The 19,418-nt window shown below is 37.1% G+C and overlaps 1 protein-coding gene across 1 annotated transcript in view; it reads right to left on the bottom strand.

The window, feature by feature from the left end:
- The window catches only part of SEMA3D (semaphorin 3D), a 227,712-nt gene that overhangs the window by 83,746 nt on the left and 124,548 nt on the right, over positions 1 to 19,418 (bottom strand). Inside the window, exons 5-6 of the mRNA XM_007530229.3 lie at positions 12,208 to 12,327; positions 5,439 to 5,532 (exon numbers count right to left, since the gene is read on the bottom strand). Of these exons, the coding sequence (XP_007530291.1) occupies positions 5,439 to 5,532; positions 12,208 to 12,327 (214 nt within the window). The remainder of the gene's footprint in view (positions 1 to 5,438; positions 5,533 to 12,207; positions 12,328 to 19,418) is intronic.

Here is a 19,418-nt window from a genome sequence, read left to right as displayed (position 1 = left end):
ATCAGTGGCATTTCTTTATGCGAGCACAAAATCTGAAAAAGAGGATATCCAGAAATCACTCTCATTCATTGTTGCAGCAAAATCAATAAAAGACCTAGGAATAAACATGACCAAAGAAGCGAAAGACTTATATACTGAAATCAATGAGTCCCCATAAAAGAAAATAGAAAACGATACCAAGAAATAGAAAGGCATCCCATGCTCATGGATTAGAAGAATTAATATCATCAAAATGAATATTCTCCCCAGAGACATATGCAAATTTAACATGATATCCATCAAAGTTCCACTAAGCTTCTTTAAGAGAATAGAACAAAAATTACAATCATTTATCTGGAACCAGAAAACACCGAGAATCACTAAAACAATCTTGAGGAAAACACAGAGAAATGGAGGCATCACACTCCCGTATCTCAAACTATATTATAAGGCCATCATCATCAAAACATCCTGATACTGGAACAAAAATACACAGACCAGTGGAACAGAATTGAAAACCCAGAACTAAATTCCCACGCCTATGGACATCTAATCTTTGATAAAAGGGCCCAAAGTATTAAATGGAGAAAAGAGGCTCTCTTCAGTAAATGGTGCTGGGAAAACAGGACTGAAACATGCAGAAGAATGAAACTGAACCACCTTATCTCAACAGAAACAAAAATCATCTCCAAATGGATCAAGGACCTGTATGTTAGACCAGAAACTATCAAATACTTAGAGGAAAACTTTGGTGGAACACTTTCCCACCTAATCCTCAAGGACATCTTTGATGAAACAAACTCAATTGTAAGGAAGACTAAAGCAGAAACAAACCAATGGTACTACATCAGATTGAAAAGCTTCTGCACAGCCAAAGAAACTATCACACAAACAAAGAGACCCCGCATAGAATGGGAGAAGATCTTCACATGCCATGCATCAGACAAGAGACTAATCACCAAAATATACTAAGAGCTCAGCAAACTTAGCAACAAAAAAGCAAATGACCCCATCCAAAAATGGGCAGAGGATATGAATAGAACATTCACAACAGATGAGATACAAAAGGCTAACAAACATATGAAAAATTGCTCCAGATTGCTGATTGTCAGAGAAATGCAAATAAAGCCAACATTGAGATGCCTACCACCTCACTCCTGTGAGAATGGCATACATCAAAAAGGACAGCAGTAACAAATGCTGGAGAGGCTGTGGGGACAGAGGAACCCTTCTGCATTGCTAGTGGGAATGTAAACTTATTCAGCCTCTGTGGAGAGCAGTCTGGAGAACTCTCACAAGGCTACACATGGACCTTCCATATGACCCACTAATTCCTCTCTTAAGGATATACTCCAAGGACTCCATAACACCCAACCAAAAAAGATATGTGTAAGCCTATGTTCACAGCAGCACAATTTGTAATAACTAAAACCTGGAAGCAACCCAGGTGCCCAAGAACAAATGAGTTGGTGAGAAAGCTGTGGTATATATGCACAATTGAATACTATGCAGCTATTAAGAAAAATGAACCCAACTTCTCTGACCCCTCTTGGATGAATCAGTTATGTTAAGTGAGCTAAGTCAGAAAGATAAAGACAAGTATGGGGTGATCCCACTCATAAACATATGGAGAAAGAAGATCAGAGAGGGAAACTCAAAGCAGGATTTGACTGAATTTGGAGTAGGGCACCAAAGTAAAAACCCTGGGTTGAGGATGAGGGTGGATGTTTGGCTTCACAAGGCGTGTGTGGGGGGGAGGATGGGATGGGACACAACCTTTTGGTGGTGGGAATGGTATTTATGTACACTCCTATTAATTTGTAGTCATATAAATCACTTTTAATTAATATGAGAGGGGACAAATTGATTGAATGTCTCAAACTTTTCAAAGCACAGACCATAGGCTGAGTCTTTGATATGTTGACTCTCTTAAAAATTTAGATCAGGGAGAACAGAAGCAACCGGTGGCACAGCTATATACAAATAATGTCAAAGGACATAAACTATGGTGATGTTGTGTATGATACAGCAAATCCTAACAAAGGGATTTTTCAGAGTTAACCCAATTGCCAAATAATGTGATTATAGCAATAACTATCTATTGCCATCTTAAAACCTAAGACAGTAGGAACCTCCCACTTCCTCTATAGAGCTTATATTACCCCAGTACTGGAACCTCTAGAGTGGAACACACTGTCCTGCATGCTCTTCTCAATTCATACCAAATGATATCGCATCTGTTGATCCCAACCTAACCAACACAATGAGTACCACCTCAGTATGCTTCACTTCATACTGTGTCCAGAGATGTCAGGCATGGAATGTCAGCCCTTCAGCCTCCATTACTCGGGTGAGACCTTTCCTTTCATAGGATTCTCTAATTCCATTCCAGGTGGTTCACTTCCTAAGAAAATCCCCAAACCTAGATATACACCAGGTCCCATGATATAGGGCATATGTTCACATGTATCCATAAATTCTGGCAAAATATATACCTGAAAGCAAAAGTACACAATAGTCTGCAGTGAGTCATTATGAAGTTCATAAGGAAATAGTGTCTACTTAGATTTAGATACCCTCCTCACCTATTTCCTGTTATACTTCCCTCTTTCACTCCCAAGTTATCCTTATCAAAGCAAGGACTGCAAAATCTAAATAAGGGCAAGAGACTGGCATACTTTAACAATAACTCTTTAGTCACTATTAGATCACCCCATTAGCTGGGGCCCTATTCAGGGAGTACTGAGATTCCCAAACAGACATGATGGGCCTAGACCTCAAATAAATCCCTCTCTCCATTGTTACTGCTCATCTCTATCAGGAACAACAAAACAAACTCCCTTGTGCACCCCCCATAGGACCTTGCCCTCAACTTGGATCAACAACGGTAGAGAATGTTCTATCCTTCAAATGGAGGCTGGACAACATATTCCATGCTATACCTGAGGAAGATGGGTCCTGATATTGGGACAGCTTGGAAAGTTCCTACTGATGACCACAGAATGTGAGCTCAGTTCTACAGGGATGCAGAGGTCACATAGGTTCCTAAGCTGAATATGGGCCCTAGATCACATCAAATCGATGGGGTTTACAGTCAATAATACTTATACACTTTTCCTATATTTGGGAGCTACTCACTTCCCTGATCCAGTTTGCAGGTCTTTTTTCTAGCCATGACATAATCCTCCCAGAAAATAACTTGGATCCACCTACATATCAGATTTCAGGCTCAGAAAAACAAAACAAACAAACAAAAAAACCCCACAACTATTAGTATAGACACAGGCTCTTTGGAATATAACTAAAATATGCCTACCAGCTATCTACAAAATGGAGACACGACACCCCCCAACTCTTCATCTGCACTACTCCAGCCTTTAGGTTCATGACTAGTCAACACTTTGTTTGGCTTTATATATTAATTCTCTTTTAGACACCAGGTACCAGATGCTAGTATGATGTCAACAAGACTTCCCCAAACAGACAACCCCACCAATGTGTCCTGGAGTTCTTATTCCCCAGAACCCCGCCCCACTAGGGAAAGAGAGAGAGAGAGGCAGGCTGGGAGTATGGATCGAATATGGATCCGACCTGTCAATGCCCATGTTCAGCGGGGAAGCAATTACAGAAGCCAGACCTTCAACCTTCTGCATCCCACAATGACTTTGGTTCCATACTCCCAGAGGGTTAAAAAAACAGGAAAGCTATCAAGGGAGGGGATGGGATATGGATTTCTGGTGGTGGGAATTGTATGGAGTTGTACCCCTCTTATCCTATGGTTTTGTCAGTGTTTCCTTTTTATAAATAAAATAATGTAAAATAAAATAAAAATAAAAAAGAAAATCCACTAAATTACATGGTAAATACAAAAATATCATGGTGGGACAAGTAATTAATAAAAAGAACAACAACAACAGAGACATTATGAAAAAAGTTGCTAAGATATTTTCTAAAGAGCAGTACCTTGAAATATTTCAGATATTTAAATGCCTTGACAACCAAAAAGAGGGGGGGGGTTTCAGTCTACAACTTGGACTCTATATGTCCTGATTTTAAAATTGGCTTCTTTGTGTTTAAATTTTCTTGGGGATTCTGAAGAAGTGTCACCATTGGCTACAATCCATAGTTTTATACTAAGTTCTGTCAACTCAGTTTGACAGATCAGAATCACAAATCATCTATCTCATTTTCTGAGGGCAATGACTGAATATTAGTCATATAATTTTCAGACACAAAAACATACAGACTTGCACTTCTAAGGAAAAGTCACTAGGTCTCACTAAGTGAAAATTAAAATGTCATGGTGCTTTACTCCTATCATCTACTCAAACATTTGACAGACAAGTTAAATAAAAAGCAACTAAAGTCATGAAGAAACCAAGACAAAAAGAATCCTTATAATAACTGAAACTCAGAGGTCATGCTGACATTCTTGAGAACAGACTTCAGACAACACAGTACTGCTCTCTTTCAAATAGGATAGGCACTTCCTAAAAGAATTTAATATGTACACAAACCAAAACAAAGACTGAAAAAGTTAGAATAAATCCACATTTCCATTAGTATAGTCAGGTTATAGTAAAAATGGGAGTGTTTTAATAGTTTTGCCTTTATTCTGTAAGTTGATTAATTTTATTAGTGTGTTTATTTAAAATTTTATTTTTATATATTTTATTTGATAGGACAAGAGAAATTGAGAGGGGATGTAGAGATAGAGAGGGAGAGAAACAAAGAAACACCTGCAGCACTGCTTCACCATTCTGTAAATGGAGAACAGGAGTTTTAACCTGAGTCTTTGTGCATTGTAATGTGTTCATCCAACCAAGTCCACCACTGCTTGACATCCATTTTATTAATCTAATTATTATTATTAGTCCCTTATTCAAATCTTTCACATTTTGTGTCTTTTTATAAAGAAGACATTTATAAATTTAAGCTCTACAGTGAGCCATAGAGGGGCATGATTTTGTTTTAAAAAACCTGAACATCTAGCTATAAAAGTACAGAAAAAATGAGCACGTGCCATTTACATTAAGAAGAATTCAACCAGTAGGCATAGAAGATGGCTCAGTGGGGAAAGCGGTAGAGCACAGGCCTTTCAAACATGAGGTCTCAGGTTTGATACCTGACACTATGTGAAAGTGATGCTATGGTCTTACCCTCTTTTTCACTTTCTTTTTTTCTCATTCAACAAATACATCTCTAGAACGAGAGAGCAAAATGAAGTATTTAGGCAGAAGCTTATTTAAAAAGTAACTGTACACACAAAGGCTTGCTAGGAGCTTATTTCATTGACAAGAATGCTAAGTATGAGATATTTTATATTAAGTATTATGTCCAAGTAACCAGTGGAAGATTAATCAGAAATAAGGATTCACTCAATAAGGAAAATGTGATTAAATATCCTTTTTAAAATGTACACATTACTAGAAAACTAAAATGTCTGTCATTGATCTTACCTGTCATTACTGAAGCAAACGGCTGTTGAGGATCAAAAGGACATTTCAGTCTACCAGACTCCAAATTATGTGTATCTAGTTTGAATGTAACTTCCTGTTATAAGAAAGAGTGACACAAGTGAGACTTTGTGTATATATATGTGTGTATATATATGTATATATATATATATATACACACATATGGCATATATATGCCATATATATATGTGCCATATATATATGTGCCATATATATATATATATGTGCCATATATATATGTGCCATATATATATATATGTGCCATATATATATATATATATATATATATATATATGCCAAGAACACAGATGACAAGAACCAAACTCTAGCTCATTAATTCAATAAAAACTTATTGACATATAGCATGTGTATCATGCTGAGCTCCTTAACTCTTTAGCAAATATTATTTCTGGCAAGATTCCATTCCTATGTCTTTGTCTCTATTTGTCCAAAGTAGTAATGTTAATTCTGAGCAAACTTCCACTGGGAATAGTAATATACTAATTAATTTTTTTAGTATGGAGCATTATTATTATCAAACACATATTTTGCACAGTAACTATTGTATTGAATTTAATATAACCAATTCCCTCATCTAGAGAACACATTTATTATTATGACAATTATGCTTTCAGAGTAATGAAGCTTTTGCAACTATATCAAACTTTTGAAGTCTTGTGCTATATTTTAGTTTTAATGATGTAAAAATGTTCTAAAGCAGGAAGCTTATTTTCAGAACTGTTGATGCATATGGGCAAAAATAAAATCTGTTGTAGTATTTTCACTATTATGAAAACACTGTACACAGTAAAGTCACATAGCTGTATTGGCTAAAACATCTATTTTTACAACAGTGACCACAAACAGAATACCATTGGCAGCCTTTTAGTACTCAAGGAAAAATAACATCTTAAGTTGTACTTTCCAAGAAAAATATGAATGTATAATGAATATAGCCTATAAGCTTGAGTGTTTCAGAACAATGATAATATTGCCATGTAGCAAAAAAGCTGATGACTCGCCCTGAATAGACATTAATTGGAGACACATTTCAGACATTCTCTCTAGATGCTGTATCTACGAGATTACATAAGACAGGGCTGGGTGGTTGTGCACCTGGTTAAGTGCACATATTACCATGCACAAGGACATAGGTTCAAGTCCCTGGTCACTCTCTCCCTCTCCCCCTCTTTCCCTGTTCCCCTTTCTATTTCCTCCTCCCTCTAAATTAAAGTTAAAAAGGTAAATATTAAAAGAAAACAAAAGTTAGATAGGAATACATCAGTAGTAAGAGTCATTCAGGATTATACTTATTTAGAAAGCATGCAATTAAGCACAGGGGTTATAATAATAAAATAGGGTATTTGATATGTTACAATTTAAGTTCTTTTAAATTATCAATACGATTATTATTATTATTATTATTTTAACCCAAATACTGCTCATCTCTGGCATATGGTAATATCATTAATTCTGGAAAATCTGAGCCTGAGGCATTAAAGTTTTTCTGCATAAGCACTATATTATCTCCCTGGTGACATCTTTCTCTCTTTTCTTTCCTTCCTTCTTCCTTTCTTTCTTTCTTTCTTTCTTTCTTCCTTTTCTTTAAAATATATACAGAGACAGAGAGTGACTGAGATTTGGGGGCCAGGCAGTGGAGCACTTGGTTAAGCATACACATTACAGTGAGCAAAGACCTGGGTTCAAGCCCCTGGTCCTCACCTGCAGGGAAAATTCTTCACGAGTGGTGAAGCCAGGCTGCAAGTGTCTCTCTGTCTCTATTTTCCCCTCCTCTCTCAATTTCTCTCTGTCTCTATGAGACTACAATACAGAAGCTTCCTTTAGTGCAGTGGGGCCTGGGTTGGAACATGGTGCTTAAATATGGCAAAATAGCACACTATCCAAATGAGCTATTTCATTGGCCCCATATCCCTTTCTTTCAAACTTTTTTAAATTTTTCCCTCCAGGGTTACCACAGGGGCTCGGTGCCAGCACTACGAATCCACTGCTCCTAGAGGCCATTTTCCCCATGTTGTTGCCCTTGTTGTGGTTGTTATTGTTGTTACTGCTAGACAGGGCAGAGAGAAATCGAGAGAGGAGAGATAGACACCTGAAGACCTGCTTCACCACTTGTGTATCCTTCACCAAAAGTCTAATGATGGAGCTATGCTAATAACTCTAGCTTTAGAAGAGAAATGCTAAAAATAGAAGTACCATGTTCTTTATCATATAACTAGTAAGTGGCAAGGCAGTAACTTGAACTCAAGGTTGTCTACAGAGCCCATACTTTTAATAAATCTTTCAGCTGTTGACAAGTTATGATAGAATCTTAGCATGATGCCTTAGGCATGCTTTCCAACTGTGAGTGGGGGTAGAGATATGTGAGGGAGAAACCCCTGTAGTTAGTGACTTGTAATTATTCTTAAATATCATTAAGGCCACATTATTCTACAAATTTCAAACAGAACCACTGACTCTAAGACACTGCAAAGGGAATATGCTGAATCCTGGTGCACAGGAGACTATAGCAAAAAGTTAAAAACACAGTGTCACAGTTATTAAGTACTATACAAAGCCTTATAATTGTAGAGAATTCTTTTTTCACAATTGAACATTTAATTAAGTCTCTGATATAAGCCCAATAAAAATGGTGGTTATAGAAGTCAAGGAAAAAATCTCTCTTATTAGCTCCCTGTGAAAGGTGTGAGAAAGGACTAAAATCCTCTGAGCCAGAATCATGGATATTAACAGAAAAATTCTGTGAAAGATAATGGCTGATTAAATGAAATTCCTGAGATAAACTTGACTAAATAATATGGCAACTTTTATTTTGCAAAAAATTTCCATGAAATTTCTCAATCCTAATTGTGTGAAAAGTGCCTATCTAAACTGCACACAGGAAAAAAAATTGAAATAGAGAGATAAGACATAATGTTAGGAAGCATTTAATCAACACAATGACTAGGCAATGTTATTAATAGTATCATCTTCATTTACCATCTGCACGACCTAGGTTAGAGTATTTGGACTCCATTGTAGTGAGGGGATCCTTGGTCTCCCTTAATTTATCTCTATCTCTGTCAACCTGGAGTGATGAAAACTTGGTGATGACAAAGAAAATAAAAAATAAAATAAGCTTATAAATGTGAAATTTGAAGCAGTGGAAAAAAAAAGTACTCCCAACCTATATTATATAACAATCAGAAACTTCCAGCATAGTAAAGAAAAAGTGAGAATGAGTGTGAGAGAGACAATAATTTGTTGTGAAATATTTATATCTAATTTTGAATTTCATATCTATAACTTTTGGTGCCCTTGTTTTATAGGATAAATAAGACTTATTTATCTATTTATTTTAGATAGTGGCTGAACCTGAAAGAGACCAGAGGCCACAATCCTGATTCTTCTATCAATGCAGTGGGGGCCAGGCTCAAACCGAGGTTTCCACATGGCAAAATAGCACACTATCCAAGTGGAATAAAACAAGTGATCTACCAAAATATATATAATCATTTTATCTTTCACATAGTTCTGTGAGGTAGATATTACTTGCATCACCCTTTTGCTGAGTAAGCATAAACCTGGGAATAGTATGCAATGTGAATAACACAAATTGCCAATAAAAAACTAGAGTCAACTCTGGCTCCCCAGGCTGAAGCTGTTGATAACATCCCTGACTTTTGTCCTGAAAACCAGATCTAATGGTCCACTTGGAATGGCCTACCAAATATTTCTCGAATGCAGAATGGTCAAAATGAATTCACCACCCCCACTCATAAAAAAACAAAACTTGTAACTGTTCTCACCCCAATAAATAACACCACCTTCCAACTCACTGCCAATGACAGGATCTGGGATTCATTTTTAAGTTTTCTCCCAGTTTCTCTAGCCATATGGAGCAGTAATCCCCCAAAAAGGAATTAGCCCTATTTTCTTTTCAAATATCAGTATTCCTTCCTCCCAGTCACTATAGCAACAACTTTATTCATCTGAAAATAAAAGGGCCTTCTACGGTGTTTCTGGGAGGACAGTTCTTCGTCTTCTAGCGTTTGCCTGGGAGGACAGTGATTTCAAGGAATTAATAATTCACTTTAAAAGTTAACAGTCTTCGGGGAAGCAATTACAGAAGCCAGGCCTTCTACCTTCTGTAGCCCCATAATGACCCTGGGTCCATACTCCCAGATGGTTAAACAATAGGAAAGCTATCAGGAGAGGGAATGGGATATGGAGTTCCGGTGGTGGGAATTGTGTGGAATTGTAACCCTCTTGTGGTCTTGTCAGTGTTCCCATTTTATAAATTAAAAAAAAAAAAGTTAATAGTCTTTGGACATACAACCTGTACTCCTAACCTGTGGAAATCTCGTAAGGCTCAATACCGCCCAGTTCACTCATAAATCTCTTATTCATAGAACGTGTAAATTTGACTGCCCAAAGGCTTCTTGACAGTCCCCAGCTAAGTAATTTTGTAAAACCCTTTTCAGCATAGGTGCCTTTTAGGAGTTAAAGAATATTAAGGGGGGGGGGGTGTTTGTGTGCGTCGGGCGGTAGTGCAGCGGATTAAGCGCATGTGACACATAAGGATCCCGCTTCTAGGGCCCGGCTCCCCAACTGCAGGGGAGTCACTTCACAGGCAGTGAAGCAGATCTGCAGGTGTCTATCTTTCTCTCCCCCTCTCTGTCTTCCCTTCCTCTCTCCATTTCTCTCTGTCCTATCTAACAACGAACAACATCCAACAACAACAGTAATAACCACAACAAGGCTACAACAACAAGGGCAACAAAAGGGGGAAAAATGGCCTCTAGGAGCAGTGGATTCATGGTACAGGCACTGAGCCCAGCAATAACCCTGGAGGGGGGAAAAAAGGGGGTACATAATATTACTTGGATCCCCCAGGAAGACCTCAAGGCCTAAAACACATCTGAACTGCAGGGCTATCTCATATAATTATATTCAGTACCTTCTGTTACCAACTACTTTTATATATTGTCCTTCATCAAAACTAGATATGAAGAGAACATTATACTAGGAAGAAAGAATGATGGATTCAAGTTGCCAGGTCTCCTAGTGGTTCAGAGATTTACCCATCAGGATTGCTTTATTTTCAGCAGCTGAGGCTGGAATGGTTAGACAAGATGGTTTGAGAGGAAAATTTATTCAGCTAGATTTGTGGGTTTGATCTCTGCATGAATCAGTAAAATTAATGTAAAAAAAAAAAAAGCGCCCTGTTCTAAAAGCCAGACTTTATTTGCAAACATGTAACCAATTTTTCTCCAATATGTATGGTTATTCACAAGAAATATATACACAAACATGATGGTGACAGTTTAATCCATCAACCCATAGAAAGAAACAATTTAGAGTATATATTTTAAAGTTCAGCTGGGCTTGTTTGCTAGAGATAGACTGCTTTGGTTAAATTCCTTCTTAGAGCCTGTATTAGGTACTCTTACGCAAGTTATCTAATTCCACTGAGATTTTTTTACTAGCCAGCAAATTTGAAAGCTATGAATTTATTAGCTTCATTATGAATGCTGTGAAATTCCAAATAAACAACTTTTAAACATCAAAGTCTCTGACACACACAGAGGCACACACACAGGTGTGTGTGTGTTTGTGTGTGCATGTGTGCATATGTTAGCTATTAAATTACTGGAAGCTACAGGATTTTCATTTATTAAATTGCTCACTGATAGCTGGGATACATTAATCTTAATTAATAATCTTTTATTTCCAATATGTCAGTGTGGTGTGGTAGAAATCATAAGTTAACTGAGTTAATCACATGTCTACAATTTTAAGCAAGTTTAAGAAAATAATTAACCTATCCTATATTTATTGTGCAGCATTGTAAACATATGTAAAACTCTTATATTTATGAATGGAAAAAATCAGTTATTTATCTGATACAATACTATTGCAAAGTCTTTTGGAAAATGAACTTTTACTAAATGCAACCTACTATATAAATCTTTTTTTTTTTTTTCTTACCAGAGCACTGCTCAACTCTGGCTTTATGGTGGTGCAGGGGGTTGAACCTGGGACTTTGGAGCCTCAAGCATGACACTCTCTTTGCATAACCATTATGCTATCTACCCCTGTCCATAAATCATTTTTTAAAAGAAACTCAAAAGAAAATGAAAGCATCTATATAGCCCATAGGAAAAAAAATATATATCCATTCTCAATTCTTAACATAAATTCTTTCAATCATGTTAATAAAAACAACTCCAAATATGAACACATTAGCTAGTTTATATTTATAATCAAAATGATAATCCACAAATTGGGAACATGAGTTCTTATATAATTAAAAAATGTAAACTTTTAGACATAAACCACTTACAACAGTAGCTCCTGGTAAATAATGAGTCAGTTGGTTTTATCATTACTATATTTCATTAACTCAGATATGTACTTTTCAGTTTATTCTGCACTATTTTAAAGCAAAAATTCCTTGGAAAATTATAAGGCACAGTTTTCTCCCAGTCAAATTTTTTAAACAGTTTTGAAATGAAAGTACCCATAAAATGAATGGGTTCATCAATGATTAGTGATGGGTAAATAATACTTGCAACCAATTTTACTGCATGGAACCACTAGTTGAACCATTTTGATACAGAGAATAGGACTCCAGAGTCTAATTCACATCCTAGTTCCTGATTCAATTGTTACTTACAAATTTGTTTTGTAGCATTAGTAAATAACTAGATATTAAAATAAATTGTACATTCATGTGATTTCATTATATTACCTCTTTGTAGACTCCAAGGTCAATATAACCACATACTGGGTGAAATGCTCCAGTTCCACACACATAAATATGAGTTTTATTATAGGGTTGAAGTACACGGATGAAATTTGCACATTCTATCTATTGGACATAAAAATAAAAGCATTAATAGATTACAAAAACATGTGCATTAATGTACAAGTTTTTGAAAGATTATCACCAATATGACCTGATTCCCATTTAGATAAATCATCAAAAGCAAGAATAAATATGGAAATAATTTTGGGAAGTGTTTAAGTACAAACTTTACAAAATGGATGACTTTGAAGCTTTGTGAAGTTTTCAAAGATTTTTAATGAACCAAATGCTAAAATCCACACACCTATAGTATAATGGAGATTAAAAAATGGATATTAAAAAATATTTCTCCCCAAGGTTTTCAGAAGAGGCCTTGTCAAGGTATGTCCCTTAGCATGTAAATTATATTGAGCAGAGGTCAACAAGGTCTTGCAATATTACAACAAAAATGTACAATTTCTGCAGCTAGGGAAACAGTTCCACTGGTAGGGTGCCAAATTTACAAATCCTCAGTTCCCTATTCAATCTTTAGTGATGCATGTGCCATTCTTGCTCTGATATATGTGAGTCTCTCTCTCTCTCTCTATCTCTCTCATAATAAATAAAAGAATAAAAAATTCAAATATTACCAAGAATAAGGATTTAGGACAAACATCTAATTAAGACAAACATTAATTAGGAGAGCATATAATCCTTGTCACCGCATTTGACTCTTCATTCTTCTTGAAGTCACAAGCCTCTCTTCTATTTCATAGCAGAGAAGTTTGCATCAATGACTTTGAATTCCCATCTATGTAGATTTACCATATACATGTAATAGTTATATGTATTTTTCTTTTTTTAATTTTATATATTTATTTTCCCTTTTGTTGCCCTTGCTGTCTTTTTATTGTTGTTGTAGTTATTATTGTTGTTGTTACTGATGTCATCCTTGTTAGATAGGACAGAGAGAAATGGAGAGAGGAGAGGCAGACACAGAGGGGGAGAGAAAGATGGAAACCTGCAGACCTGCTTCACCACCTGTGAAGTGACACCCCTGCAGGTAGGGAGCCGGGGGCTCAAACTGGGATCCTTACGCTGGTCCTTGCGCTTTGCACCACATGTGCTCAACCCGCTACACTACAGCCCGATTCCCCTTATATTTTTCTTTTTTTTTTTTTTCCTATTTGATCGGATGTTAATTTGATTACCCCGCTAGTCCAAGAAAACACATAAGGGCTTTCTCTTTCTTGTAGTTTGTTCCTTACATCAGTGGCTATTAAGGCAATATTTCAGTGGTGAGAACCCCATGGAAATGCAAAAAGTAGACTTTTTCTATTAATTACACTTTTTTTCTGTTAATCTTATCAATGGATTTGTGAAATTCTAAATTTTTAGAAAGTACTTGGGGAAATCCCCTCCCAATTATGTAAACATGTTAAATAATTGTGATGCCTACATTTCTGATCAACAATTGCCTGGAGGAAAAAAAATCTATCAGGTTATGATATTCCAGAGTAGTTTATTCTGCCTGTATGAGGAATGTACTGCTCCTGGAGACTATTTTTCCTTTTTTAAAAAGTTTTTTCTTTGATAGAACAGATAGAAATTGAAATGGAAGGGGGGAGAGAGAGAGAGAGAGAAACACCTTCCCCCACCCAGCAGCAGGTGGGGAGAGGGAGCTCAAGCCCAGGTCCTCACACATGGTAATATGTGGGCTCAACCCAGTGTACAACCATCAGGCCCCACCATTTTTCTTAAAAGACTCAAATTAGAATTCCTGCTCATTCACAGTCTTTTCTTTTATTGCCTTTCATGATATTTTATTTATTTGTGTACTTATTTGACTCCAGGTTATAGCTGGGTTCCGTAGGTGCCTGTACTATGAATCCACTGTTCCTGTGGCCTTTTTGGGGGGGTGGGAGTAGGGCAGAGGGAAATTCAGAAAGGAAGGGGAAAATAGAGGGGGAGAGAGACACTTGCAGACCTGCTTCACCACTTACGAATCGATTCCACCCAGCAGGTGGGGAGCTGGAGGGCTAGAACCAGGATCCTTGCCCTGGGTCCTTGCACTTCGTGTTAACCCAGTTGGTCACTGTCCAGCACTCTTTGTTTCTTTTAGCAGTGTTGGTCAGCTCTGGTTTCTAATGGTGCTGGAGACTGAACTTGGGACTTCACAGCCTCAGGCATTAAAGTCTATTACATAACCACTGTGCTATCTCCCCAGCTCACTCACTCTTCATATTTCTTATAAAAAGTCAACTTTCTGAAGAATTCATTTTATTTCTGCTTATTTTATATATATTTAGGTTCTGTAAATATTTCTTTATGGCTTCATCATTTTATTAACTCAATTATCTTTATCACTACTATTTGTAAATAGTGACTATATTTTTCAAAATATCAACTTGTTATCATATGTTAATTTCAATTTACTTTCTTTAAGTGATTATTTTTACTTAAATATTGGAAGCCACATTTTTTTTAATCATGTCCTCCTTACTCCCAGACCAAAGGTCTCTGATAAACACCAGAATCTATCACATTTTTATTTTAAATTTACCAAGAAAATGGACAAATATTTTCTAAAAAAAAATTAGAACTTCACAAATCAAATAAGATTAACATAAAAAGTGTAATTAATAGAAAAATTCAGGGTGAAGCCAAGACTTGGAGCCAGCTGCTGGCATGAGATCCAACAAGCAGCAGCCTGTGCCTTAGGATTCAATGGATAGGGTAGGATTTGGGGCCATCAGCAGGAGTGTGAATAAGGAATCCTAAGTGTGACACCAAGGAGGGGTCCTATAGCTCACTTTGGGGTTAGAAAACAGAGAAAAAAGAAAGGAAATCTTTTGATTATTTCTGAAGCTCACCCCTTCCCCCCACCCCAGAACAGGATCCTAGGGGCTGGACAATTGCTCCTAGCAGGCTTCCCGCTGAGCTATTTTCTTTACCAAGACTCCTGGCTTACCAGGGGTCTCATTCCAATCCCTTTTGATTTTTTTTTTCTTTTTGATTTCCCTCTCTCTCTCTCTTTCTTTCTTTTTTTTCTCTAACTGGCTGGAGCTCTATTTGAGTGACAAAAGACTAACTGGAGGGTTTTTTTTTTGGATACTTCTTACAATTGGCTGTCTTTGCTCAGGCTGCCTTAGCCAATCCAGAGTTATCAAAGCTGCAGAAAGACTGCTAGGGCTTTTTACTCTATTCTATTTTATTATTACTATTATATATACACGTGTCCCTTTCCCCCCCTCCATCTTCCGGTTGGCCAAAATTAACTGTTATTGTATTTTCCATTGCTAGGTGAGCATGTGTCCTACACATTGTGAGAGGAACTTGTTTCACTCTACCTCTTCCCTCCACTTTCCTCTCCTTTTTCCCTCCTCCTACATAATAATAATAATAATAATAATAATAATAATAAAAAACCTCTTCCCTTTCACTGTTCTTTTTGTTTCTTGTTCTTGTCTTATTTTCTTCCCTCCTCCTTCTTTTGCTTTCTGAATTCCCTAATACTCATTTCTGAATTATTTTGGGGAAGAAATCTGGCTCAGAGTGTACTCTTTGTCTGTGTCTCTTTTCTCTACTTCCCTTTCTCCTCTTGCTATCCTTAGAATTTTCAGTGGACAGTAGATTTGCATAATTGCCTATTCTTGCTTTCTCTTTTCTCCTTTCTCTTTATTTTTCTTTTGGATTTGGTTGCTATTTTTTCTTGGACTGGTGTTGTTTCACTAACTGGTATTGGTTGAACTGCATCAATCCTTACTTAAGTTACTATTGTTGTAATTTCTGAAGTTGGTGACTGCATTTGTCATAAAGGTATTTAGTATAGTGTGGCTTGTACACAAAACACAACAACTGAAGAATGACAAAACAGAAAAATAAAAAGCACATCAATAAATAAATGATTAAATCAAGAGCAAATAAAACTGCTACCACAATGAATCAAGACAGGAGCCCAGAAGAAACTCCAAATCAGTCAAAAGCAACCATAGATAAGAAAAGTATGCAAGCAATAGTAAAACTAATAATCACAGAAATGAAGACAACTATGGAGGAAAGGGGTATCAGAATTAAGGAAACAACAGGTGAGACCCTCAGGAAAATACTAGCTATCTCAAGGTAATGAGAGAACTGAAAGCTGAAATAGCTGAAATAAAAGGTAAATTAACAGAACAAGCTAATACTTTATAACATAATTGAAGAAAGTAGCTGAGGGAAGCAGAAAACAGAATTAGCCAGATAGAGCTGGAGAAAACTAAGCAAGAGGTAAAAGAACTCAAAAAGAGATTGAGAGACACTGAAAACAACAACAGAGACATATGGGATAATCTCTAAAGAAGTAACACACGTATAATTGGCCTAACAGAGGAAAAAAGGAAGGGCAAGTAAACATTCTAGAGGAAATCATAGAAAAAAACTTCTCAGACCTAAATAACAGAAAGGACATTAAGATCCAAGTGGTCCAGAGAGTCCCAAACAGAATCAACCCAGATCTGAAGACAACAAGACACATCACAGAAGTAAGGATAAAGAAAGGATCCTAAAGGCTGCAAGAGAAAAACAGAATGTCGCATACAGGGGAAAACCCGTAAGATTATCAGCAGACTTCTCCACTCAAACTCTAAAAGCCAGAAGAGAAAGGGTAGATATCTATAGAACCCTGAATGAAAAAGGATTTCAGCCAAGCATAATATATCCTGCTAGACTTTCTTTCAAACTAGATGGAGGGATCAAAACCTTCTCAGACAGACAACAGTTAGGGGAGGCAACCATCACCAAGCCTGCCCTGAAAGAGGTTCTAAAAGACCTCTTATAAAAAGAACATCACTTACCCTAATACTTGCCATATATGAGAGCAAACAAAAAAATTGTTGAATAATGGCACTACAATACATTAAATTTATAATATCAATAAATGTCAATGGCTTAAACTCTCCCATTAAAAGTCACAGAGTGGGAGCATGGATCAGAAAACACAACCCAACCATATGCTACTTGTAAGAATCCCATCTGACCCAACAAGACAAACACAAACTTGAAGTGAAAGGATGGGAAATTATCATACATGCTAATCGACCACAAAATAAGCCAGGAACAGCCATTCTCATCTCTGACACAATAGGCTTTAAATTAAATAAAGTAACAAAAGATAGGCAAAGCCATTACATAATGATTAGAGGATCAATCAACCAAGATGATTTAACAATTATTAACACTTATGCACCCAGTGAGGGACCATATTAATACATCAAACACCTACTGAAAGAACTACAAAAATACATCAATAGTAATACAATAATAGTGGGAGACTTTAACACCCACTGGGTGTTAAATAGTGGGGAGGCGGAGGGGATGGGACACAGTCTTTTGGTGGTGGGAATGGTGTTTATGTACACTCCTATTAATTTGTAGTCATATAAATCACTATTTAAGTAATATGAGAGGGGAAAAACTGATTGAATGTCTCAAACTTATTAAAGCACAGACTAAGTCTTTTTAATACATAGGCTGAGTTTTTGATCTGTTGACTCTCTTAAAAGCTTAGTCCAGGGAGAAACAGAAGCAACTAGTGGTATATTTATATACAAATAATGTCAAAGGACATAAAATATGGTGACGGTGTGTATGATACAGCAAATCCTAGGAAAGGGATTTTTCAAGGTTAATCCAGTCGCCAAACAATGTGAATATAGCAGTAACTATCTATTGTCTTCTTAAAGCCTAAGATAGCAGGAACCTCCTGCTTCCACTATAAAGCCTATATTTCTCCCAGTTCTGGAACCTCTGGGGTGTGGCTCACTTTCCTGCATGCTTCTCTCAAGTCAGGCCAAATGATATTACATCTGCCAATCCAAACCTAACCAATGCAAGGAGCACCACCTCAGCATGCTTCACTTCAGAATGTGTCCAGGGACATCAGGCATGGAATGCCAACACTTTACCCTCATTACCCGTGTGAAATCTTTCCTTTCCTGGTATTCTATAATTCCATTCCAGGATGTTCACTTACTAACAAAGTCCCAAAACCGAGATATAGACCAGGTCCCATAAGATAGAGCATATGTTCACATAAATTAGGGAAAAATATGTACCTGAAAGCTAAAATACACAATAGTCTCTAGTGAGTCACTATCAAGTTCATAATAAAATAGTGTCTACTTAGACTTAGATACCTTCCTCACCTACTTCCTATTACAGTTCTCTCATTCATTCCAAAACTAACCTTATTAAAGCAAGGATTGCCCAAGCTGAATAAGGGGAAGAGACTGGCATACTTTAAGGATGACTCTTTAGTCACTAGCAGGCCATTCCATCAGCTGGGGGCCTAATCGAGAGTCCTGAGATTCCCAAATAGACTTGATGGGTCTAGACCTCAAATAAATCCCTCTCTCCATTGTTACCGGTCACTTCTATCAGGAACAACAAAATAGACACCTTTGTTGTCCCCCACAGGACCTTGCCCTCAACTTGGATCAACGATGGTAGAAAATGTTCATTCCTCCGAAGGCAGGATGGACAACATACTCTATGCTACACCTGAGGAAGATGGGTCGATATTGGGGCAGCATGGAATGTTCCTACTCATGACGACAGAATGTGAGCTCAGATCTAGAGGGATGCAGAGGTCACATAGGCTTCTTAAGCTAATTATGGGCCCCAGTTCACATCAAATCCATGACGTTTACAGTCAACAATATTTATACCCGTTTCCCATATTAGGTAACTACTCTCTTCCCTGATCCAGCTTTCTAGTCCTTTTTCCAGCCATGACATCATCTCCCACAGACAATAACTTGGATCCACTAGCATATCAGATTTCAGGATCAGGAGCAAAAAGAAAAAGGAAAAAAAAAAAAAACTAGTATAGCCACAGGCCCTTTGGAATTTAACTAAACTATGCCTACTATCTATCTACAAAATGGAAACCCCCCCAGCTCTTAATCTGCACTATTCCAGCCCTTAGATCTATGACTGGTCAACAATTTGTTTGGCTTTGTATGTTATCTACAAAATGGAACCCCCCCCCCCAGCTCTTAATCTGCACTATTCCAGCCCTTAGATCCATGACTGCTCAACAATTTGTTTGGCTTTGTATGTTAACTCTCTTTTCAACCACCAGGTTCCAGATGCTAGCATGATGCTGACCAGACTTCTCTGGACAGACAACCCTA

Source organism: Erinaceus europaeus, chromosome 8 (assembly GCF_950295315.1).
Source record: "Erinaceus europaeus chromosome 8, mEriEur2.1, whole genome shotgun sequence".
Lineage (NCBI taxonomy): Eukaryota > Metazoa > Chordata > Mammalia > Eulipotyphla > Erinaceidae > Erinaceus > Erinaceus europaeus.
The sequence above is the reverse complement of the archived record's forward strand: the minus strand, read 5'-3'. Positions and strand labels throughout refer to the sequence as shown.